Here is a 24596-nt window from a genome sequence, read left to right as displayed (position 1 = left end):
TGCCGTGGATTACGATTGTGTTTCTTTCTATAAATTGCTTTAGTAAGAAACAGCCACTGGATATTAGACAAAGTCAATGACTAAAATAGGCTGCAATGCTCTACACAAAATCAGATCGGGCTTCACTTTTCACCTTTAGTACTACTGCCAGTAACAAGGGGCACGGCTTTGAACACTAACAGCTAAGCCAGCATTTCAACCTGCTGATCAGTTATAGCCCGAGTGTCTAATCTCCAAGCAGATCCCTTTTGGTGGCAAGACAGTATCCATTAGCCAGAGGAGTTTGTACGGCCACCTATGGTGGCTAAAGGACACTCCTCTGGCCATGGACAATGCCTTGCCACCATACATGTATGATCTGCTTGAAGATTATGAGTGTCAGCCTTCGTCCGCTCCCCACGATCTGCTGCCTGCAGCAGAATTGTCGGCAGCGGACGAAAGCTAAAAAGGCTGACACTCAGGCTAGATCACTTAAGCTTGTAGCACACAAACATTGAGTTCTGCACACAGGTGGTCTGTACATGGACATGGTCCAGTTTAATGTCAATAAGATCTCAAGATAGTTTAACATGTAGTAATACAGCATACAGAAAGGTGGTGCTCCATGTTTCTGGCTGTTGTCATTTGCTACTGTCTCCATTCTCCTACTCTCCTCTACAAAATCAACACTTTCTACAATCATACAAAATGAAGAGACCCACCTATTCTGGTACTATCAAACATAAGCAATCTTATGCCCCAGCAGTTTTATAATAGTACATCACTAAGGCAAACAGCTGTAGTAATACCGGTATAGGTATTTGTTGCATAACAATGCATGGAAGCAAATATTAAAACTTTATATGCCCCTGCTTTCTACAATCGAACCCCTGATATACTGTGGCAAAAAGTAAGTTATTTTTATCATACATACTTTCACTAGGCAAGTTTACAGCTAGTTCACCAGAAACAACAAATGTTAAATACAAAAATTTTAAGATTGATAATATAATTTAAATACAGGACCTAGCTTTGTCTTGGTGCTTCATTTCTACAGTAGGTACATAAGCCTACGGCTGACTAGTTGTAATCAGTACAGTATATAGTAACTGTGTGACTTTAGTAATGGCATAACAGATAGGGTCACACAATGAGACATCCAGTACAATATAGTGTGCATAGATCTTCAGACATAACAGTAGCAATATACATATTCCAGCCACCAAGTGCAGATGCGGTGTTGGTACAAGCTGTCGGCACTCTAAACAGAAGGTGGGGCATTCCGAGTCCCTACTAACTTCTTAACCTAATGGTGGAGTGATGCCTTCAATTCTGTACTCTGGTAAGGCTCGTTTAGCACCTATAGGTAGTACAATACTGCAATACTGACTGGAAAGCTATCCACTAGCAATACCTTACATGGTAGCCCATACAAACTTTGCTTCTTGATAGCATTCATGTAGATGAAACAGTGAGTCGTCATTCTCTAGCAGGCAGCTACACCAGCCAAAATATACCCTTACCAACATTAACACTCTGCTTAAAAATGGCAAGTTTAGTCATGTGGGATGTGCACTGCTCTCTCTTACACATTCAAGTAGGAACTGATTTAAGAATAAAGGTCAGTAATTTTGTAAACAGCTTTGGAGTTTTGAACAGTTTTGTCTCCATGGCAAAAATCTAGATCTGTCCACAGTGAGCATTGCACATTCTGAAGGAAAACGCTAACATCAAACAAACAAAATAACATCTGTCACAATTCTGCATTTCTCTCTTTATAATAATTGGCACCTGACAAGGCATGACGAATCTCCACTATATAGCCACTCAAGTCGATGAGGTCTTTGGGGGCAAATCTGCTTTTTAAAACATTCAGATGTAAACAATTTCATGTAGATTCTAAAATGAAGTGAGAGGGATGTCCTAGAAGTGGTGATGTGTCTTGGATATGACTCTGTGCAATACTGGAGCCATGGGTGGAGAGTGGGAGGCTGTGGACATCTGGAGTGACAGTAGGATGGAGTCCTAGTGCTGGGGGGATTCGGGTTAAAGACATTGGATGGATAGGCAGGTAAAGTCTCTGCCTTCCAGGAATGGGGCAGAATCTTCAAGGATGTAGAAATTCCCTCCACCCACCGGCAAGTACATCCACATGCAAGATTAGCTGTTAAGTGAGAGAAGGGGACAGAATTAGAAACAACATGCACCAAACAAACACCCCTACTACATCATGGTAGCTCCCTGTTGAAGGCAGGGACCCATAGCACTACAGGTAAGGTCCAAGGCACTCAGGGGTAAGTACCAGGCCATGCACACATCCAGGCCTCCTGCATATCCTGGCAGAAACTGTTGTGGAAACACCTAGGGGAGCAGCAGGTTGGTAACAGACAGGTGAACATGCACAATACAGTAGGGACAAACACAGGTAAAGCAGGGGACAATATATTCTGTGCAATCCTGTGGAACTGGAGAGAGGGGGGCTCACACATTACATGAACATGTTTTGTAGCAGTGCAATATACAAGTTGGAAAAAGTGCATTTAACATGACGAAAGAAAATAGTTGGTGACATGCATACTACAAAATTCAGCAAAACTGCACGTGCAACAAACCGAGACAACAAAACAGGTGCAGTGCAAGGTTATCAGCTGGACATGCCTACCAAGGCTCAGAGACGCTTTTTGAAGGATGACAAACTATCTTATGGCCTACCGTTGGAAGGGATCAAACTTGAACCGAAGGAATTTTTAGATGCCTTTCATTCATGTTGGTGGAAAGTTCTGCCTTGCCAAGACATTTTGTTCCGGCTGTCACAACTGACAGCATCCAATTTCCTTGACCTACAAACTGTTTCTCTACCAAACTTGGACTTTCCTGGTTTACGTTCTTTCTATAACATCTAGTCTTTAAAAAAGTACCGGCTACACATTGCCATCTTGCTTTTCTTTTCCTCTACTTGGACAAACATGTAAAAAAGATCTATCTGATGATTGTATAATACAAAATTTTTGTTTGGCCTACTTGTCTTCTCTGCTCTGCCCTTTACATTGTAGGTACCACTGTCGCACATCTCTCTTTACTGTAACTCCTATCACATCTCAAACATTAATTTCCAGCATATAAACTATGTTTATAGAACCTACATACATACATAATTCCTTTATACTCAAAGTATATCCTCTCTTTGACTGTGACTCTTTTGACTATTTGCAGGTTGTTTGCCATTATTTCTGTTTTTCAGAACGGTCCACTTATTGCTTGCTTAATTCATTGCTTATTGAGAGACAGCAAATCAGCTCCAGTTGCAAGGCCTTAAATGCCTGGACTGAGTTGTGATTGGTGAATACTGTAGCAGCCTCTGTGAAGGCATAACAGCTGTATACTGTGATGGATATGTTTGTATTTGACTGCCTGACAAATCTTATTATTGTGACATTACTTATAACTGAAAGTTCAAACAAAACTGGACAGGGAGAGGCTGTGATACAAAACTGTAACTGATTTGGTGTCCTAAACAAAACATGTTTAGGTTCCTCCAAGGGAGGCGTGCTCTAACAGAGGAGTGTTTTGCTACATGTTGGCTGACCAATGGGTGCAGTTAGACAACAGGCCCCTGGCTGACTCATCAACTGGAGGGCACATCAGGAGAAGAACTTGTGCCAAGAGTGTCTATGACTCTCTTTGGTTTCCTTGGAAACTTCCTTGGGGATGGGACTGGGGGGGACGGGTGGGAGGGTAGAACTTTGTCCTGGGGGCTCGAGAAACGGGGAGGGGGTGGGGCTGGGACTGGGGCTGTCCTCCATCTCTGGTGACCTGGAAGAGAGGGGGAGGGGGGCAAGAAGCAACACATTTCAGCACAAACATGTATAGCAACAGCGAGACTGCTGTGTGGATAAAAGATCTGAGTTAGAACTCTTATCAGCACATTTAAGGGTGGACCAGTTCAATGTCTTCGGAAGAGATCTTCAGTGACAGAACGTCTTCAAAGGGCTGATGTCTTTCTGCTGAACAAATTCATAATTTGGACAAGGATTTTCAACACTTTCCCGAGACACTGACTGGTCCATCCCAAACATAGGGACCAATACAGGGCAAAGGTCACTCCAGCTGCATGCCTTTTGCAACATACAAGCCACAAAATCCATGTGAATTTCAACCTAATAATGCAGAAAAATACATGTCATTTATATGACAATAAACATGGCAAAAAATCCAGGAATGGGTAACACAACAAAACATTCCTTATCCCCAAGTCTGCTTGTGTAGCACCATTGGGAAGGATTTCAGCAGTCTCATACATGTACATGTATACATGTACATGTATGTACCATAAGGGCTGTTTTAAATGAAGAATAATAACAGTGTGGGAAGATCTCAGGATAAATCCAGACGTATTTCTATTTTGATATCAAGGTAGTTTAATGCATCAGAATCCACTTGTCTATATGGTCTTGGTCATTCATTCCAAGCTTTTATTTCTCACCTAAAACAGCCCCTACATAGACACACTGGTTCCTGGAAATAAAAGTTTTTTTTTTTACATATCAAGCATTGTTACAATCACTTTTCCTCCACACGGGTGTCAGATGGAAAGTCAAGCCAAGAGAAAACTGAAAGACAGGCATTAGACAAGAGGCAAATCAAGAGTGCTTGAAAAGAGAAAGACAGCTTACCAAAAGAGAAAGGAGGAGGTAGCCTTGGCTAGGGGTTTGGGGGAGGCTTGTGGATGCGGAATGTGACCTTCTGTGGCATACATGTGGTGTCCCCGGGAACCGAGCGAGATCGCTCCACTCGCACGGGGATTGCCCTGGGGGTGACGCGGGTCGTGCTGCCACCGTTCGGGTGGACCTGCACCACTCGGACTCGCTGCCCCTCACCGCGGGGCCCGGGCCCGGCGCTGGGGGAGGGCGATGAGGGGGGAGGTGGTGACGTGAGGAAGATCCGGTGGCGAGAGGGAGAAGAGGGAGAAGGAGATGTTACTACGGAGGTGCCGTGATGATGAGACGGGTCTGGACGTGGAGACAACACAACACGAGCGGGGGGAGAGGCGTGGACGCCGGGCGGGAGACGGATGGACACGGGGGACGGGCGCTGGGAGTTAGGTGGCGGGGAGCAGACCATGATCCTTGGGGGAGGAGGAGTAGAGGACCGCGAGCCTGCTGAAGAGACTGGTGGGGAGAAAACAAATCTTGATCTGACTGGGGATGAAGTACGTGAGGTGCCGGAGGACGGGGGTGGGGAGAAGTAGATGCGAGACTGGGGAGGTTGGGAGGAGGGGGTAGCGGAGGTGGGGGAGATGACGATACGAGCGGTGCCCTGGGCGGTGACAGGGGAAGCTGTCTGTGAGGAATATGGGAGGGGGAGGGGAGAAGATGACTCTGGATTGTGCGAAGCAGGCGGACGTTCAGCAGACGTATAGGAGGGTGGGGGAGAGCCAGGGTAGGAGGGGGGAGGGGAGATGGTGGTTGTTTCAGGGGAAGACGGAGGGGAGGTGACGATGTAATGGTAATGTCTGGGTGATGACCTGCCATCTGTGGAGGGGGGAGGGGTGAAGGGAGGGGTGGTGATGATCACGGTGGACTGAGAGGTTGGAGGTGGCGGCGAGGTCCGTTCGGGTGCAACCGTTACTCGTGATGCAGAACCACCCGGGGACATTTGACTGGCCACCCCCAGGGCAGACTGCAGCGCCGCCTGCGACTGTGCCACAATTCTGTGCCTGACCCTTTCGGTCGTGCCGTAGGCGACCACACGGTGTGTGGTGTTGGGCCTGCCCGTGTTACTACCGGCAGAGGGGGGCTGTGAAGACGGAGGTGGTCTGGAGGGGGGAGGCTGCGTGACGGGAGGGGGTCTGGAGGTTTGAGGGTGTGGAGACGTGAAGATTGTTGGCCTGACTTTAACCATAGGGATGGCTGCAGGCAGCTTGTCTCCTGGCAAGTGTATGGGAGAGCTGGGGTGGGGCAGAGAAACAGAGACGGGCAAGCAGGTGTCAGACAGGCGAGAACAGAGAGAGAGATGGAGACTCAAGAGACAATCAAGGAGACTGTGCCCACTTGTCCGTGTGGGACAAGTACGCTACAGTCGCCTTGATCAGAACAGAAAAAGAATGGAACGGAAAGAAAACAGCAGAAAATACACATAAAAAGAGATTTTACTAAAGAGGCTGATAGTGAAAGGAAGATAAGCTAAAGAAATAAAGGTGAAGGGAACTTGAAAGACATGTACACCTTTGTTTGAACATGAACAATGTATACCTTCCCTTCTCCATCAAACAGATGAAGACAGCCCCTTATAATTAAGTTATGACATTACAAAACCAGGAAATCTTCATACCATGACATACTCTATTATCTATATTTTTCCTTGCTCTCCATGTTCAAACAAAAGCGATGCAGAAGCTGTGCAGGAACTGTCTTTGCTGCAGTGAGTGTTTACCTGGGTTTGCCTGGCTTCTTGGCAGCATTTTGCGTTGCAGCTTTGCCTGTCCTCCTGAAGGATGACGAGCTCCCGACTGACCTCATTGACGCCCTTTGGGAAGACGGCAGATGTAGATTGTTAATTCAAAATGACGGGGTTGAAACACTAAATTCTAAGGCAAACATCCGTCTTGATTGAAAAGTGGGTGCTGGTACACTCTATTGAACATTGAAATCTACATCTAATATGTCACCAAATGTACAGGACCATAGGATCTAACAACAAAGTCTCCACAGGCATAAGTCACGACACTTCTAGTCAACTACATGTACATACAACAGACAGTTCATAACTACTTCAGCTACCTGGTCTGGAAAACACGGACACGGTGCACCTGTAAGACTTAGGGTTAACGTAACTAAAGTGAATGATGATGAAGCACACACAAAAGCAGAGCTCGAGGAAGCCAAATATATCTTGATGATCAGAAGCAAGAGGATCAACTTAGCCAGCACAGGACACTGTGATTGGATATGTATATGGAGGGTTGACAAAATGACATATCTATGGAGTGATGTGCAAATGGAATAATGAAATGTTCTCAGGATACATGTATGAGGGGTTGTGGTGAAGGGCTCGAAACTAAAGTATGGAAAAGACTTATTACTCTGTAGTCACATTTTGTATCTGCCAGCAGAAACAGTTGACCTAATATCATACAAAAGAAGTGAAATTATACACTGTCTTAGTTACTCCACCAAGGGAGGGCTTCCTTTACGGTATGCATGAACATACACTGTATATGACATCCTGCAAATTATTTGCCACTATGCTGCCCTAACAAGTGGTACCGTCGTAAGCTCAATCTTGTCTCACCTTGCTATATCAGTGGAGACTGACTGTGGACTTATCAAACTTTATCACCCGTTAGTTTCGAGCCCTGAGCTACAGAATTACACCTAAGACTTGACGTCTACTACACTACGCTTATTTATGAAGCGTGCTGAATTAAATCATCATCTGGCAGATTTGGGCTGATTACACCGGTGGGCGTCACACCACAACTGTGCACGGCTAAAACAGAGTTACCTGGGCTTACGTGATGTGATACGGCATGCACTGACGATACGGCAGGCTGCAGTCCACAACCCACCATGGGCACCATGATCCAACTTCAGCTTTACTATCAAATCTTTGAAATCATGGCAGCCCATTTCTACCTGAGAGAAATGCTGTGTGGAACAGCAATCTTCCTTTTGTGTGATTCTTGTAGTAGTCTAAATACAACAGATTTTCTTACAACTGTTTATTATTTGTCTTTAATATATGTTTTTAACATGAGGATAACACTGATATGGTTAATTTTGATGGCCATACATGTTGTGTACTGAGTTGTTAGTCTTTAGATACCTGATTAATCCCGATTATATTCTGATAGATAATCCTCCATCTTGCTATCACTATCTGAAAGCACTACAATTTTTACTCCCATTTGCTTGGGTATTTTTAGTTTCACCGATGGCTAATATTGAATGACTGAATGTAACATTCTATAAGTCCTCCTACCGATATATTGAGTTTAACAATTGCCAAAAAATATTGGTCTGAGTATACAACATAATGGTTGAGTCGTGTGAATGACTTTTCCTTGGACTGAAACTTTATGGGAGACATACTGGTGTGCTGGTTATAATGTACAAATAATGTTCCTTGAAGTTAGAGCTCTAAGGGGAAAAATGCCTCAAAGAGAGATCACGAGAGGATAAGACTACTAGTGTATCAGATGCTCATCTCATTTGGATCATTTTCAATCTACTGCAACTATCTCTACACTCTGATTAAAGTCCTAAGAGTAATTAAACTTTGCTGGCCAAATACAAGGACCAAGAGTGAGTATTTGTCAAGATTTGCTTCCATCTTAAGATCTTTAGATGTCTCATAGTTATGATCTCAAACGGCAGTGACTTTTTTCTCAGATGTTATGGACACATTTGAAAATGTCCGCTGTCTTGGTAGTTTTCTGCAGGAAAGAAAGGGTAGGAAAAGGGCAATGTTCCTTCTTCCTTACAATGTACATTTAGAAGGTGTGAAGAAAATGCTCTTTCTTGAGGAAAATCATGTTTCCAGCTTAATAGTCATATTCATGGTAAACTGGCAAATTTCTCTTATTTGCCAAAGTGATCTTTTCTTTTGTTTCTTTCAAGACTGATCACAGAATTATGCATGGTCACTGATCAACCACAGAAAGAGCATTCAATCACCTCTTGACACATTAGGCACATGGATGGCTTTGCAGATGATATGTTATTGACATTTTGAGATGTGAAGTATGCTATACTTGCATGAATAAGTAGATTACATGTTTGTGTACCTGTATGGAGATTTTTTTGGCATTGATTAGGCAGGTATAACACAGCAGACCTACAAACAGCAGCAGGAAATGTTTGAAGCAAGGTTTGAAAACTATGATGTCTATGTGATTCCTCAGACACTTTGCAAAGCGAATCCTACCCCATAAACAATTCCTGCTATCATAAAGATCAGAAAGCAGGATGACGTACCTGATTCCCCCCTCCCTGGGGTCTATAGGGGGTTTGGAGATCTTCTTGCCCAGCCTGTTGACCCACAGTGACTGCTCCTCTTGTGTGCTCGCCAGAACAAGCAAGTCTTTCGCTGCATGGATGTCAAAGTTTACTGCAAGGAGAAACCATTCAATCTGTTATTATCTTTTCAGCCTAAAACCTGACGAATCAGCCTTCTCATCAATTCTACAGCTTCAAGTGTACAACCTGAAATGTTCACAAAATAAATGATACCATACTTCTCAGACTGCAAGACACCTTCTACGATGTCTTAATTCACAAATATGAACTAGGAACTACATAAGGTCCTTATACTCACAGGAACAGGATGGGTTATTGACAAAAGTTTCGGGTGAAATCTAACCTTTACAGGGAGCCACGGTTTCCTCATGCCTGTCAAGATGGTCCTTGTGACATTTGATGTGACATCCTGGAAAAACAGGCAAATTACAGGGTGTAACTAGTACATGTTCTCAGGACTATTTTGCTTATTGTAGTAATGTAAACACTACCATTGATTTAATACAAACTTGTGTTCTTAATTTAAAACATCTATATACAGTACTACATACATGACAATAACTCTTCAGTGAATAAAAGTAAGACCAGGACTACAGATGAATGGTTGTTCTTGCATATCGGTACCGGTAATGACCCAAAAGTATGGATGGAAAAACAAGACCTGTACAAGTCTTGACCTAGACTCGCGTTTTCGCCATGATCACAATGTACAGCAGACATCGAAAATTTGGAGGTATGTGTTTCTACCTTTCAAAACAAGTTAGTGATTGACGAATTTCTACTAACTCTCAAGAAATGTATGTACTTACTTCTACACTCGAGTGCAGGGGGTGGTCTGAACATGTGCCAGAGAGGTTTTGGGCAGACCTCGCAGGTGGTTGGCTTGTGGAAGTGCACCAGGACGAACTCGTGGCCCTTGTGGATGGTGACGCCCGGCCCCCCCTGCAGGGGCAGGATGTCCTGCTGCGTCTCGTCCATCTTCTTGTTCTCCCCCTCGCCGGCATACAGGATCTGGACAGGAGGGAGGCAAGCATTCATACAAATAACCAGTACAAAAAGGTCTAAATTTGGTCTCCTCTTGCAATGGCCAAGTGGGTAGAATGCTGGCCTAGCATTCGGTAGGTCGTGAGTTTGATCCGGGGCTGAGCCATACCAAAAACTTTACTGCATACTGCTTTCTCTGCTTAGCACTCAAAATTTGGGAAGAATATGGGAGTTGAACACACACAGCACTACTAGTGGACTAGCCCCCTGCTGTAGCGATTGCACAATTGTGTGGCCCGAGGGTTACTAAACTGGAGATGGGCTTTAAGTTAACTAACTTAACTTTTCTCACTTTAGATTGATACATGTAAGGGCTTACAGGTAGAAAGAAGGACATGTTAATTACTTGGGAGTAGTTCAAACTAACCTGGAATATTCTGGGGATGTCTTTGGCGTCAGCTCTGATGACATCACCTTGTGTTACAGGTCGTACATGGAACAGTTTACTGTGCAGGAAAAACACAAACTTGTTATTTTACCAAATCCAAACCGCAAAATATTTTCCATTACCATAGAATAGTACAGGCATATCTTGGAATTCACTTCAACTCTGAATCATGGTGAATTTGACTTTACACTTACTTTTTTCTATTTCACTGAAAAATGCAACCTTAGCTTATGTCATCAGCCTTCCACTATTATGCTTGAAGAATTACGAAAGATGATAGGATGAAAACAGGTAAGATAGCATCAAGAGGACTTGGTTCAAGACCAGGATTTCAGTAAGTTATAGGTGTCTCAAAACTGTGGTCTTAAGCCAAATCCAGAACTATTAGGATTATAACAAAATACTGACTCTAGATCCAGGACCAGTGACGGGGCAGCAGACATCTTGTCATTCTCGTCGTTGTAGAAGAGAATCTTCCTGGTGCTGACCACCACGTACTGCTTCTTCCACCCGTATCTCTTGATGTTCTGTTTGTTGGGCACAGCCAGCCAGCCTTCCAGTCTGTTCACCTCTACAACAGGACAGAACAACAGCAACATTCACTATAACTGTCAAACAACCGCTGTCATCCAGGTTAGTCATTACTTTTAGACAATACCCTGTTCCCAATTGGATTTACCTGGTTGATCAAAGGAAGGTGGTATTGATGACCCCTATTTCAGATCAATGTTGACACTGAAAATCAGGTGCTTGCGTTTTTTCTTAATTTATCATGTTCTTTTTATACCTACTGTACATATAACCAGCAAATTCTCAGTTATTTCATTAATCACACTCACAACCCTATATTATGAAAAGCCTATATAAAGAATTTTAACTAAGGCCACACCAATTTAATTTGTTGGTTCTCGGATTCGCCTCTTCGTTTTTTTCTGATTTGCACAAAAAAAATTTGATTCTGGTCCTGAATCAACTGAAAAATGCTCATGTTTTGCCCCCAACAGTTGAGGAAAGTCCTTTTCTTCCTAGTTGTTACAGTTTTCCCATCTATCAATGCAGTGGTTTGATTAAAAGTTCAAAATTCAATGTTTAAATTTTAACCCAGCCTTTTGTGTTGACTTCATGGCTCATTCCATAGCATTTAAGCCTATAATAGGATGCCTAGACCTGTTTTTATTTTTATTTTTTTTCGCCCTGTCGCTTCATATTTTTTCTGAAAAAATCCGAGAACCAACAAATTAAATTGGTGTGGCCTAAAGCACAGTTGTATGAGGAGTGCCAAGACTGTTATCCAAGAAGCTGTCAAAGTGTGCTATAAGAGAAGCACTGCCTGCATGAAAATTCCCCAGTCTACCAGCACCTCCTAGCAGTCATGAAAGGAACTGCATGATGTCAAACTGCATCCACAATGTATGTATCAACATGCTTCGAGTACAAGACTTTAATCTAATGAGCTGTTTTGTAGTCTCTTGATTCTCATTGGTGGAGCCAGATCGCCCATGGACCAATCACCTTCGTCCTCATCTTCTTCATCCTCCTCCTCCTGTGGTTCCGTTTCTTCCGCCGGCCCTTCCTGAATTGGCTCGGGCCGTGGCTTCTTTACCATGACTTTAGCTGAGTATGACTTGTACGAAACATGTTTCTGGTACTGGTAGGATCGAACTGGGGAGAAGCACACAGGGATAGAAGACAGGAAAGTAAAGAGAGCAGAAATGAAAAGTGTCAGGGACTACAGAGTGTAAGGGAGTCAAAGAAAAATGATCTACAACAAATAAACAAAACAAGAGTGTTCAATAAATCTAGAGTGGTATATAGCAAAGGAGAAATGGGAACTACAAGCAAAGTCTGTACTGTTATTTAGCAGAAAAAAAGGAGTACTGTTACAGTTGCAAAAAGGGGGTAGTCAGGATTCAGGATGACTAACATTACTTGTAGCAACTACGTCAGACTAAAGCTTGAAACGAAAGAGGCAGTAAGGTTTGTACAGAACAGAAGATGTGGGCTGAGATCAGCACCAGTAAGCAGGAAGGAGAGGAAAGCAGAATCTTTTCCCACTGAGTTCTAGGTTTTACTTCTGCACCTCTCCGTTGTACACACACACATACATGAAATAGTGACTGAGTAAAGAGACTCTTTTTACACAACCAAGACATTCACAGCTGATGTTTCGGTGACTGTCTGCCACCTTCCTCAGGGCAATTCTGAATGGTCCACATGCACTGCTGCACTGCAGCACAGGTGTCGCTGCTATAGATGCATTCCCAAACGTAAAATATTTACATATGTACACATATACGTGGTTACAGGGATCTGTATCTACAATCTGCAGTCCCAAAAGTACGGGGGTTGGCTACATACACAGAAATGGCTAGAAATAAGAGTCTCCTTACTCAGTAACTTACCAACCTGATGAAACTATTCGCGGATGAAAGAGTGACATTTTTCCTTACCGAATCCTCCCTCTGGATCGTCGGTCTCCCCGCTGTTGACGCTGGCTGTGTCGCTGCTCAGGATGCTCAGCTTGGCGTGCAGCTGCTCAATGTCACTGTCCTTGCTGTCCAGCGTCATCTGCAGCTCGGTTCGACACTGTACCTCCTCTTGGAATTGCTAAAGGAATGATTTACAAAGCCGTAGTTGTTGTTGACAATGGTGAAAAAGAGGCATCGTTCTATCACTGGAAAAATGTATCTAACCATAAAATCATAAAGTCATAAAATGGCAAGACAAGAAGACATCTCACAAATCTTGTTGACTGGTTATGTGCACTGGTGCACCATAAATTGCACCCTGGCTGTCTCTCTCAGCTAAACAAATCAAGTAGACTAGAGTTAACAAGCATGACTAACAAAGTGAAGTTGCGACTTACAGCCTGCAATTCGTTGAGGTCCTTCTGCAGCCTGACAACGACGTTGTCGTACTTCTCCTTCTCCATGCTCAACTCCTGCTGCAGCTTCCGCACCTCCTTCTCCTTCTTCCTCAGCTGGTCGGCAGACACGCGGTTCTTCTTACCCGACACCATGTCCTTGTACTCCTTACTGTTCACGATCTGGGCAAGCTTGTTGATAGCCTGGAGGGATACAGAGTGAGGAGTGAGGATACTGGATTTAACTCTGAGTGCCTGAAAAATAACTATGGATCAAATCCTTGTTTTAAGATTCTGTAAGGCACTGAAGTACAGTCCTTGTACTCCTTACTGTTCACAATCTGGGCAAGCTTGTTGATAGCCTGGAGGGATACAGATATGGGAGTACAAGAGTCAGGGTACTGGATCTAACTGGACTGTCTGAGAAATAACTATGGATCAATTCATTGTTTCGTCATTCTGTAAAACACTTAAACAGCATCTAACCATTGTGTGTGGAAAACTACATTACAATTATATCAATATAAAAAGTTGATGTCAAAAGTAAGTAAGGCTACACAAATATTATGTATGTGGTCAAAATGATAATAATGAAGGTCACACCCCACCATCAAAATTGAGAACTGAGCTACAAACTTTATATGTGGTCACAAGGGGTAGTCAGTCACACCTTCAGTACTAACATATTCAGGATAGGGTCAAGAAGAGAAGGTTCCCACCTGTATCTTGAGTTCCTTCTCCTTGAGCAGCTGTTTCTCGTAGTGAGCCTTCTGTTCGTTCAGCGCCTGGCTCAGCTCGTCCTTGTTGTTCAGGTCCTCCACGGCCTTCTTCAGACGGTTGTTCATGTCGTCACGTTCTGCCTTCATCTGCTCCAGGCTGGCGCTCAGCTGCTTACTCTGGTCCTCCAGCTGGGGGAGAACACAAAGGGAAAATTTAATGATAAATTTCACATTAGATGAATGATGAATACCTAACGATTTTATTCTCTACCAGGGTTAACCCTTAATAATAGTCTATGACTAGCTTGGTAACCCTCACTGTTGTAAGCCAAACTAATAAATGAATAAAAAGAATTTCACATGATACCATTCCATAAATAGCAGGGCACAAGGTCATTCTGAAAACAATGGTAACACCTGTCATGGTCAAAATTTGAAAGACTTATAAACTGCTGAACAAGGCCTTTTTACAAAATTACACTGATTTACACTGAGTAAAAGAACTGTTATAGTGAAACAAGTTTGCTCCTCTTCTATTGACAGGTTATTGCTAGACAACTGATGATAATGTTCTATATAGCGAATCTGGAAATTACACGTAGGTACTACAACAGCAGATGTTGGACTGAAGTGGCATATAGAGTTGTGTTTATTTTATATTCTGTCATATTTAAACAGTGTTTCCCACCCAGTGATGACACTTCTGTATTACACAAACAAAATATATAGTCACGTATAAAGTCACGTACAAACAATGAAATTAAGATACAATAATTAACGATACTGACAATGATAATAAAGAAAAATTGGTAACAGTGCATTTTGATCTAAACAGCACCAGACAGTAAGAGAAGTTGTTTCCTACCTCCTTGACCTGCTGGCTCTTCTCGCCGACCTCAGACTTGTGGCGAGCCTCCTTCTCCTTCAGCTCCAGGACGATCATGGTCTTCTCCTTGTCCAGGTCCGAGAACCGCTCCTCGGCGATGGAGCGCGCCAGCTGCTCCGACTCCGCCTTAGCCACCATGAGCTGTACCTGAGCGGACAGGTTCTCCCTGGGCAGGGCAACAACAGCATTAGTGTGTACTGTATCTGTATTGATCTAGCCAGTATAACTGCCCTTCGGCATAACACACCAGCTTCGCAGGCACGCGGAGTGGCAGCAGCTAGCTACATGTATATCAACCCAAACAACTTATTACAGATTTAATTGTAGGAGTTGTTTGAAGCTTTTTAGTGATGATGCCCCAACTGTGCTTGGGCGCAAGGAGTTCCACTCTACGATGGTTCTTGAAAAATAGGAGTACTGTTAAATGAAAGTTGATTGAGGTTGAGAATGTTTTTCTTTATTTGTCTCATGTTTTTTTGTATCCTCCAAAAGCCCAAATGATGATGACTCAAATGACTATGTCTAGGTATCCTTCATTTTCCACCTGTCTTGAATAATAGTAGCAGTGCTACATTTTTCTGACCCTGTATTTTGGATCTGGCCACTCTAAGTTTAACTGATTGCATACAACCAGAGCAACAAGTCTGAAATTTATTAAAAATACAAATTTCATCATGTCAAAATCATGATAAAGTTTACTGATTCCTACCCTCCCCCACCCCACCCCCAGGAAGTACTGATCAAACTGGACCCACTTCTCATACTGCTCCTTCTTGAGTTCCTCCTGGAGGTCGCTGCACTGCTTGACCTTCTCCTCCACCTCCTCCTTGAGTTCTTTGGTTTGAGTCTTGTAGAGCGTGGAGAAGTACTGCTCCACCTCCAGCTGGTCCTGGAGCTCACGCATGTTGGCCTCGTTACTCTTCAGGTCCCTGGGGAAAAAGTGGGCAATGTCAGACAGTGCTTATGTACACTGTACACTACTGTGCAATATACTACAGGAAGGGTGTTGTCAGATATATCTTTGGCAAGTATATCCACTAGTTTGGCATGGAAGAGAGTACCTATTTTTTAAAATCATACTATTAATACATTCATATGAGAAAGGTAATGTCTTCCTTTAGCTAGATGTCAGCATCCTAATCTCTTCTGACTGCTACTAATGCTAGGTAACGAATGACAAAAGAAAGCTAAAGTTAATTATATCCCTGTGATATCACTCCCCTCCCCAAACATACTTTCTCTTCTCATCCAGGTCCTTGTCGACGCGAGCCTTCTGTGCCCGGAGCACCTCCAGCTCCTGGTTCAGGTGTTTCTCCGTGACCTTGAGGGAGGAGATCTGCTGCTGCAGGTTCTTCACGTCTGTCTGGGACAGGTGCCGCTTCTGAGACTCCTGCTCCTTCTGCAGGGTGATGGTCTTGATCTGGAAGTGTGGGAAAGGTAAGGAGAAATTACAAAATGTACTTGAGAAACTAGTGGTAAGAAATAAGTCTTCTTATGCACAATTTGGGGGTATTTCTTGTGAAACGCATTACGCCGCAGCGAAATGGAAGCTTTTGGAAGATCATTACTATATTCCCATGTATGTAATACATGTTCTGTGTAATTTACATTAAGTATATCTAGGGCAGATCAACATCAAAGTAGGGTTCAACAGACAGTTTGCAGGTCATGTAAAGGTACTTGACAGGTTTCAGTGAATCTGGACAGCAAGTAAGAAGATGTATCAACAAGTAAAAATGCAGTTACTGGTACATCGTATTTCTTTTTATCTTCCACTGTTGTCTTACCTCATCCTCCTTGGACCCCAGCTTGTTCTGTAACTCCTCCAGGTTCTTCCTCATCTGTTCCATGTCAAAGTTCAACATGGAGCGCTCCTTTTCCAGCTCCGACTTGTCCCGTTCTGTCTCATCCAACTTCCGCTGAATCGACTCCAGCTTCATCTTCTCCTCACTCACTCGCCTTTCCAATCCTGCAACAAGACAGTTGGATTTTAAATCCCAGATGTCCTACAACTCCTGAAAATAGTTCCATCAGGTTGGTAAAGTATAGGACACAAGAGTTTTCTTTTACACAACCATATTTTCTCACCTTAAGTGCTGACGTCAGAAGCTGAGGAAGGTGTCTGATAGACAATGAAACGTCAGCACTTTGGAAATTTGGATTGTGTAAAAGAAAACTCTTGCGTCCTAGAACTCTACATCCAACTCACAAGGATTAACCTGAATCTTATACAGGTCAGTTGGTGAGTCTAAAATTTTTACATATTTTTTTTTGTCGTTAACACTGGGAATGGCACAATCCTGTTAGCCTGATGGCATGCAGGTACAAAACGTCAATCTTATCCGGCAGCAACAACATCACAGGAAAAAACAAGTGGGGAACTGTCAATTTTCCATGGACTACATGTAGCATTGGCTGGTAAGGGTTGAGCTGGATCTGTTTTAGAACATTGCAAACATTGTCAGCACAACTGTGCATGAGTTGGATTAGGGGATGCAGGCTGGAACAAAACTGGAAAGAAATGCAGGTTAAGTATATGGGGAGGTTACAGCAAAGGGAGAGGTTCCAGATTAGACACAACTAAATATCAATGAAGGAGCACTCATCTACATGTATGCTGAGAAGGCTGCAATATTTCAATAACAATCTAGAAGCTAACTGGTAAATACTTATAAGTGCAGAAATTTGGAAATGAAATACAGTTATCTTCATTTTACCTACCGTAGCTTGCAATTGAAGCAAGAACTTTAAGCAGCAACTTTAGCCTGAGTTGATGCTTTTTTACTTCACATGCTACATGTCATTACAATTTACACAATGTGGAGACACCATACTTAACCCTGCAGCCTTCTCATCACACACGAGTATAACTACTATATGGAAATGACTGAAATCGGAGGTAAAGCATGGAAGAGCCACAGGAAGTCAGACAAACTTTGCTTCAGCTGTGAGAGCAGAACGGACTGTTCCGAGCCTGCGTCGTCAGACCGGCACACAAGCATGTCAAGCTCAGCTAAGAGTTCAGGAATATGGTCCTGAGAAGCTGGAAGATAGGACAGTGCACCAAGCTCAGCGTGGTGGGTACCATACCATACTGTATCACTTTACAGCTGGCTTCAACAATAGGACAATGCAACATTGCATTATGTATATGCCAGAAAGAAAGATGCCCCTGCAGTTTATGACATGCTCATGCAACTTACCAACTTAAGCTCTGAATTACAACTGATAGCAAGATTCCAATATCTTGGAAAATACTGTTTTGTTCAAGCTACAAATGTACAATCTAAGCCAGACTATGGCACAAAATCATGGCAACTTTAAGCACTGAATTGAGAAGTTTAAAAAGAAATAAGGACTAGCAAAGGGTTAAATACACTTAGTCTACAACTTTGCATACAAGCGACAACCAGAGACATTGTAACGTGAATGTAATGCTGCGTGTTAAACGTCAAGCTGTGGATACTAACCTTCCAGGTCTGAGCCGATGGATGTACATACAATAGTGTCTACCTCTTCTACAGACAGGAGGAATGAGAAGAGATGGGAGGGGCAGGGAACCACAGAGAGAGTGAGACAGAGGCTGCCTGGTGCATGCACACAAGAGTAGTAGATTGGAAATGTACATGAACAATGTAGACTCTAAATCATGCATGAAAGAAGAGTCTAATGAGGATTTAAACAAGTTCAGTTCAGTAGCCCTCATTTCAATGTCTAAGAAAAAGGAGCTTTCAGATTGGCCACTTTTAATATTTTAAATTCTATACTTACTATTTTGTTATAATGAAAGTACACTGTAAACAGGTGTATATGCGAATTATAAGAACGTACATGTGAGGTATCAGAAAGGAAATGTATTTCAAACAATGAGTAGTTTTATAGACACTAAGATAAGCAGTCATACCACTGTTCTTCATCAGTTTCAGTCAAGTCAGGGCTTCAAGTTCTGAGTTGACGATGTAGAGATACAAAATGTGGCAGATATTTGAGTTAGTATCTGTAGCAGGATGTAAGGAAACCACACATGAAGAGAAAAAAGGGTCTGGCAGCATGGTTTACCTCTCATGGCCTCTGTCTTGGACTCCTCCAGGGATAAGATCTTCTTCTTGTCAGCGGAGAAGGAGGCGATGGTGGCCTTGTGGTCCAGCACCTCCTGCTCGTACTTCTGCTGCATCTGCTCAAACTTGGTCTGCAGCTGACGCAGCTTGTAGTTCAGCTCCACCTCCACGTTGTACTTGGCCTACACATGGAGCAAAGGATGGGAGAGACGTGAACTTGATGTCTTGTAGGTAAATATAACAGGCCTGACAGATCATAGCAGCTCAATACCTTTTGGCATTCTGTAAAAACTGTATCCAAGCTTGTTGGCTTTCAATGCAGCAAACTGATCTTTCAGAAAACTTACAATGACTTATCAGAAACAAAATTACATTGGAAAGTCAAGCAAATAGTCATCTGCTAGTATTATGGGAATACATCAAATCAGCCTTTCATATCTTAAAAATGTCTGTTATTGAATTCAACTTCAACCTTGTGTACGAGGCATGCACTACTGCCCTAGCCTGCTAGGTGGCTCTTTTGTAGACCTGGGGGTTCCCTCACCTTTTCCATGGCATTGTAGGACTCCTGGAGCTGGCGCTTCTCCTGCTCTAACCGGGAGATGTTCTGTTGGGAGTTGGACAGCTCCTCCTGCAGCATGTAGTTACGATCTGGGGAAAAAGGAGAAAAATTTAAGTTTGGGCTTCCCCAATGTCCAATGTCCTCCAAGGGAATTTTTGACTTAGAAGGATGAGAACCTTTAGCTCCATTTTACTGTTTTAGATACGACAGAAATCTTGAAGGCCTTTCAAATCAAAAACATGGAATGTTCCCAACAGTACAAATGTATATGCTGACTTATATCATTCTGTGAATCTCATTAATTAAAGCACAAAAGGCCAATCCCCATCCAGAAGTCAGTTAACTCACTCTGCACGTCAGCTGACATCTCGGAGGCCTGTGATTGGCTCTGCCTCTCCTCCTCCAGCTGGGCCTGCAGTTTGAAGACCTCCTTCTCCTTGGTGACCCTGGTGGACTCCAGCTGACGCAGCTTCTCCTGCAGCTCGTGTTTGTCAGCCTCGGCCTTACCTACAGCCTGCAGCAGGGACAGAGGGGAGCTGTCAATCTTCTGTTGTATTGTGTGGGCCGGCTACTCCCTCTATGAAGCCAAGGGCTGAATTGCGAGGAGCTTACAATATACTCGGCTAAATTGCAAGAGTCTGGAGCGGCTGCCATTTGGTGCTAACTCAGGTGACCTCAATATGACCCCAGGTGCGGCCATAGGATTGTTAAGTTTCAACCACTCACACCAGGAACGTCTCCTACTCTTTTTGTAAAGTGTGGTGGGTTTTTTAACGTGCGTGGGGTGTGGCTCTCCCGAAACAAGGGACCTCAACAGTTTCAGGTATTCAAGGCTATGACTGTCCAACACTACGTGATCATGCATTTTGACCTCAATACGTTTTACGTACGTTCAGTGATACATTGTACTTCAGGGACATTTTACAGCTTAAATGTTTGTGGACCTTGAAGTTCTCATCTACCCACCTTGTCAAAGTCCTTCTGCACCTTCTTCAGCTTGTTGTTCAGCTGGGTGGCAACTTCTGCCTCCGTCCTGCTCTTCTCATTCATCTCTTCCAGCTGAGGAGGGAAAAGTAAAGCACATACATGGTTGGGTCTCCTTCATGTTGAGACATTCTGAACAATTCAACTAAGTGCAATGTGTCTATGGGTTGTCTGGCTATTTTGTTATGATATTTTAATGATCATACATTGTACCTGTTTTCCTACATACCACCCCTCTCTCTTGTTTTCTGTTTCCTTAAAGTGTTTCTTGTTATTGCTAAATACATTCTGTCTCTTTTTTCTTTATCACCTTTTCACATCTCACTTCTCCCTAACCTTTAGCTACCTGATCCTTCTTACCAGTTCTTGTATCTTTAGGGAGCTAACTTAGCATTTCTTCATGGGAACAACTCTCCTAGAATTACTAATGTGAGTTTTCCCCTTTCTGACGTGTCTCTCCAGGTAGCTAACCCTATATGGCCTAACCCTAACCCCAACCCCAACCCTAACCCTAACCCTAACTTAGGATTTCTTCATGGGACCAACTCTCCTAGAATTAATGACAAGTTTTCCCCATGCTCACCTGTCTCTCCAGGTAGCTGACCCTCTCTGTGAGGTACTGTGAGGAGGCTGAGGACTGGTTCTGTTTCCTCATCTCCTCGTCTAACCTCAGCTTCAGGTTCTCCACCATTCCCTCCAGCTTACGCCTGTTCTCCATCTCCTGCTCCGCTTTTCTCTGAGACTGAAACCATCAACAGGAACATGTTGGTTTATTGGTCAAACATCACCCATGCAATCACAGCCTTTTATAGTGCTGAATTGATGCAGGGTTTACAATCACATAATACACAGTCATGATACATGTAACATATTTGTTCCATACACAGGCACAAGAACACTTCATTCTGTTGCAAAGCTATCAGAATAAGCACATTCAACAAATTTGGCAACAAGGTAAAGTTTTGAAGGTAAGACAGCACTGAAGAAACTTTTTAGAACTACCTCACTAACCAGATATATCTTACTTACATTATGACTGTGGTTGTGCACCTAAGCTTAAAAGCTTACCAACCTAAGGAAACAGAAGTTCTTTCTAATAATGGAATTTATTAACACATAAAATGAATGATAGACAGAAATGCTCACCTCCTTCAAGTCATGATTTGACAATGCTGTCTTCCTCTCCATCTCCCGAGTTAAAGCTTCAGCCCTCTTCCTACCCTCAGCCTCTTGATCTAATTCTCTATACAATTTCTCTAGTTTTGTTGATGTATTCCTGCACAAACAAGAACAAGGGTTTTAGATCACCAAGAAGTCAACAACACAAGTATTCCTGCACATAACAGTACTGCAAATGCTTACAGTTTTTGCTGTGACCGCTCTGCTGTGAATTAATGACACCGCAACTATGTTTCCAATGTATTACTACCCTACTATAGAATTGTTTCAACTGTTAGCTTCAAACACTTCTACTGTGAAAATGAGCATACATAAAATACATGAATTTCACACAATCAGGATAAGGGAACGATGAGCTGACCTATACTTGTGCTCCATCTCATCCTTGGCAGTCATCTCCATGTTGAGCTGTTCTTCCAGCTCATGTATTCTCTGGACAAGTTCTTCATTCTGACAAGGACAGGCAAGGTGTTAAGAGTTAAGAGTCTGATCAGCAACTGTTTCACTCTAGATCTGGACATTCATTTCTTCTCTGGAAGGGACTTTATCTTGAAACAAAGAACAAGAACAAAATTATAGATATAAGGTACACTTATATTGCATTGATTCTTTGTGAGGGTAAATATCTACCTGTTTAGATGAACTACTGCTAACTTGATTGACCATTCTTCCACCCTGAAATGTGACACATACGGAAAGATATTAACTAAGTAGTTGGCAACAATGGTCAATGAAAGTAATTTCATAACCAAACACCAACAATAAAAGCAAATCTAAGACAGACTAGAAATCAAGAATGTACACAATAACTGTAAGTTGTTACTGTTGTTATTGCTCCAACCACACGCACACATGAATATGTCACACACACATATGAAGACATGAAATACAATATTAGAATGTGAAGGAAAAGAGGTCTGGAACTTACATCAACCTGAACATGACAGCATCACAGGAGCCACAGACAGAAAGAAAAAAAAATTCAGTCAAGAGTAGTGAACGGAAAACTCTACTGCGGACAGATGATTTGTTATATGCACTGGTATAAAAGTAAGTTGCAACACAAACATCCTTGCTGTTCATACTGTATTTGCTAAGCAAACACTCATGTCTTAACTTTGGTAACATAAACCACTCCAGTCATACATGTATGTGCAGTTCTGCACGTTGGCGAGACTATATATAACTATTGAGAAAAAGCTGCTGTAAATGTTCGCAGGACAAATAGCACAAGACACAAGTAATACAATTCAATTTCAAACTTACGGAAAACATGGCTTTTGGCATTGGAAAGACTGGGATGTCAACTGTTATCCTAAACTATAGCAATCATGGTTTCAATCTTACCTCCTCAATTCGATTGTCTGGTCTCAAGCCAACTTGAAACACTCTGTAACAAAGGAAACAGAACATCTTCATACATGTTATGTGTAAAAGAAAAATCAAAACATTTATTTACATCAGAAGTGACGACACATGTACAGTAGGATAGAATGAGGACTCTAATGACAATACATACTACAAGCAAAGACAAAGAATATAGCAACATTGTCTCAGTCATGCAATACAAGAAATTCATGAACAACATCTAAATGTGAACATCTTTGTGATAAGAATCGATGCAGAAAAGGTTGTGAAGTGGCAAATTCAATGCACAAAACCTTGCAACACATCATTCTAAAGACTTAATAACCTGCAGTATACAAGAACAATGTCACAGACAACAAAAACTTTGAAATTCGCAGAATGAAGATTTCTGTGCATCCTGCCAACATGCACAAGAATGTGTCAGAAAGGTGACTTACTGACTTAAGGTATATAGGTAACACCTGCATGGCAAGGTGGAGAGAGGAAGAGCATGGAGAAAGAAAGAGAAGTTACCAGAAGAGTGTAACTACATGGAACTGCCTCTTGCATAGATAAACTACTGTCCTGGTGCACAAATACTCATTTCTGACACTTGAAGTATAAACACACCATTTGAATAGTGCAACAGTGCAAACCACAAAGTTATGAAAAGACAAAATTCTTAAATGAGATTTCTAAAAGTGGTCAAACTATGGTAGACACTGTCAACAAAATAGTACTTGTTTTCTATGTGTCTGGTTTCAAAAATACAACCCATATTACAATTCTCAACATTGTTTCAAATAATTCCATATTCTACATTTGTGGATGTTGCAGAATATCTAATACGTAATATCAAAGTAACGCTTGATTTTTTCCTGTACTTTCTTATTTAGTTATACATCGTAGATCCAAGGTTACAGTAAATTTTCATTTCGCAACAAGACAAAAATGTGTTTGAAGAACTTACGGACTATCCTTAATAAACGTAAAACCGATGAAAGGCAAGTGGTTGCCAGCGAAGATTTTTGGCGTGGGGAAGGTCTCGTCTTCCCCCTTGTCGTCTTCAATATCGTCAAAGTTACTGGTGTCGTCGTCCCCCCTCAACTCTGGGACCACAGGAGGTACAGCTGCAGGAAAGAAACACAGTGTCAGATGAAAATATCCTCATCTACATATTTAGTCTAAACCAATGGAATACAAACATCACCGTCTGGAAGACACTGGGAGAAGATCTGGAAAGGGTGACCTTGACATTGCGGAAAGATGACCTTGGGGAAAAGATGACCTTGACCTTGTTAATGAAGGACAAGTTAAATCTTCATGCAGCTACATACTTCAGACAGTTCAAAGGTTTAAAGTTTACAGCTTATCATGCTAATTTTACAGCATCAACTTTTAGTTCCTTTCTGGACTTGTTGACAAGGCCAGCACCAAACTTCTCGTCACAGTTTTGTTTTGAATACACGGGTGATGCAGTGAAAATGGCATGGAAGTTTTATCCCTGTATAAGCTTTAACCCTACATAACTTTAGCTTCCCTACATGCCATCATTACTGTCTGTTAACTA

At 42.5% G+C, this 24596-nt stretch overlaps 1 protein-coding gene across 6 annotated transcripts in view; it reads right to left on the bottom strand.

The window, feature by feature from the left end:
• Nucleotides 1–514: 514 nt before the first annotated feature.
• Nucleotides 515–24596, bottom strand: part of LOC109480927 (rho-associated protein kinase 1-like) — a 49330-nt gene continuing 25248 nt past the window's right edge. Inside the window, exons 10-35 of one of the 6 annotated variants that reach the window (XM_019783317.1) lie at nucleotides 23997–24156; nucleotides 23485–23508; nucleotides 23027–23069; nucleotides 22608–22613; nucleotides 22310–22354; nucleotides 22041–22129; nucleotides 21647–21776; nucleotides 21084–21242; nucleotides 20483–20575; nucleotides 19865–20030; nucleotides 19499–19605; nucleotides 18956–19136; nucleotides 16684–16865; nucleotides 16132–16316; nucleotides 15652–15825; nucleotides 14876–15062; nucleotides 14011–14199; nucleotides 13295–13495; nucleotides 12879–13035; nucleotides 10837–10999; nucleotides 10408–10486; nucleotides 9806–10007; nucleotides 9340–9405; nucleotides 8955–9087; nucleotides 6412–6504; nucleotides 515–3792 (exon numbers count right to left, since the gene is read on the bottom strand). In XM_019783317.1, the coding sequence (XP_019638876.1) occupies nucleotides 3621–3792; nucleotides 6412–6504; nucleotides 8955–9087; nucleotides 9340–9405; nucleotides 9806–10007; nucleotides 10408–10486; nucleotides 10837–10999; nucleotides 12879–13035; nucleotides 13295–13495; nucleotides 14011–14199; nucleotides 14876–15062; nucleotides 15652–15825; nucleotides 16132–16316; nucleotides 16684–16865; nucleotides 18956–19136; nucleotides 19499–19605; nucleotides 19865–20030; nucleotides 20483–20575; nucleotides 21084–21242; nucleotides 21647–21776; nucleotides 22041–22129; nucleotides 22310–22354; nucleotides 22608–22613; nucleotides 23027–23069; nucleotides 23485–23508; nucleotides 23997–24156 (3386 nt within the window). In that variant the 3' untranslated portion in view covers nucleotides 515–3620. Of the gene's footprint in view, nucleotides 3793–4662; nucleotides 5927–6411; nucleotides 6505–8954; nucleotides 9088–9339; nucleotides 9406–9805; nucleotides 10008–10407; nucleotides 10487–10836; nucleotides 11000–12878; nucleotides 13036–13294; nucleotides 13496–14010; nucleotides 14200–14875; nucleotides 15063–15651; nucleotides 15826–16131; nucleotides 16317–16683; nucleotides 16866–18955; nucleotides 19137–19498; nucleotides 19606–19864; nucleotides 20031–20482; nucleotides 20576–21083; nucleotides 21243–21646; nucleotides 21777–22040; nucleotides 22130–22309; nucleotides 22355–22607; nucleotides 22614–23026; nucleotides 23070–23484; nucleotides 23509–23996; nucleotides 24157–24596 lie in introns of those variants that run through there. The other 5 variants (XM_019783318.1, XM_019783313.1, XM_019783314.1 and 2 more) reach the window with 5 other exon arrangements.

This window comes from Branchiostoma belcheri, unplaced genomic scaffold, assembly GCF_001625305.1.
Source record: "Branchiostoma belcheri isolate BF01 breed outbred unplaced genomic scaffold, Haploidv18h27 scaffold53, whole genome shotgun sequence".
NCBI classification, from domain to species: domain Eukaryota; kingdom Metazoa; phylum Chordata; class Leptocardii; order Amphioxiformes; family Branchiostomatidae; genus Branchiostoma; species Branchiostoma belcheri.
Note: the sequence above shows the minus strand (reverse complement) of the source record. Positions and strands in the feature narration are given on the sequence as shown.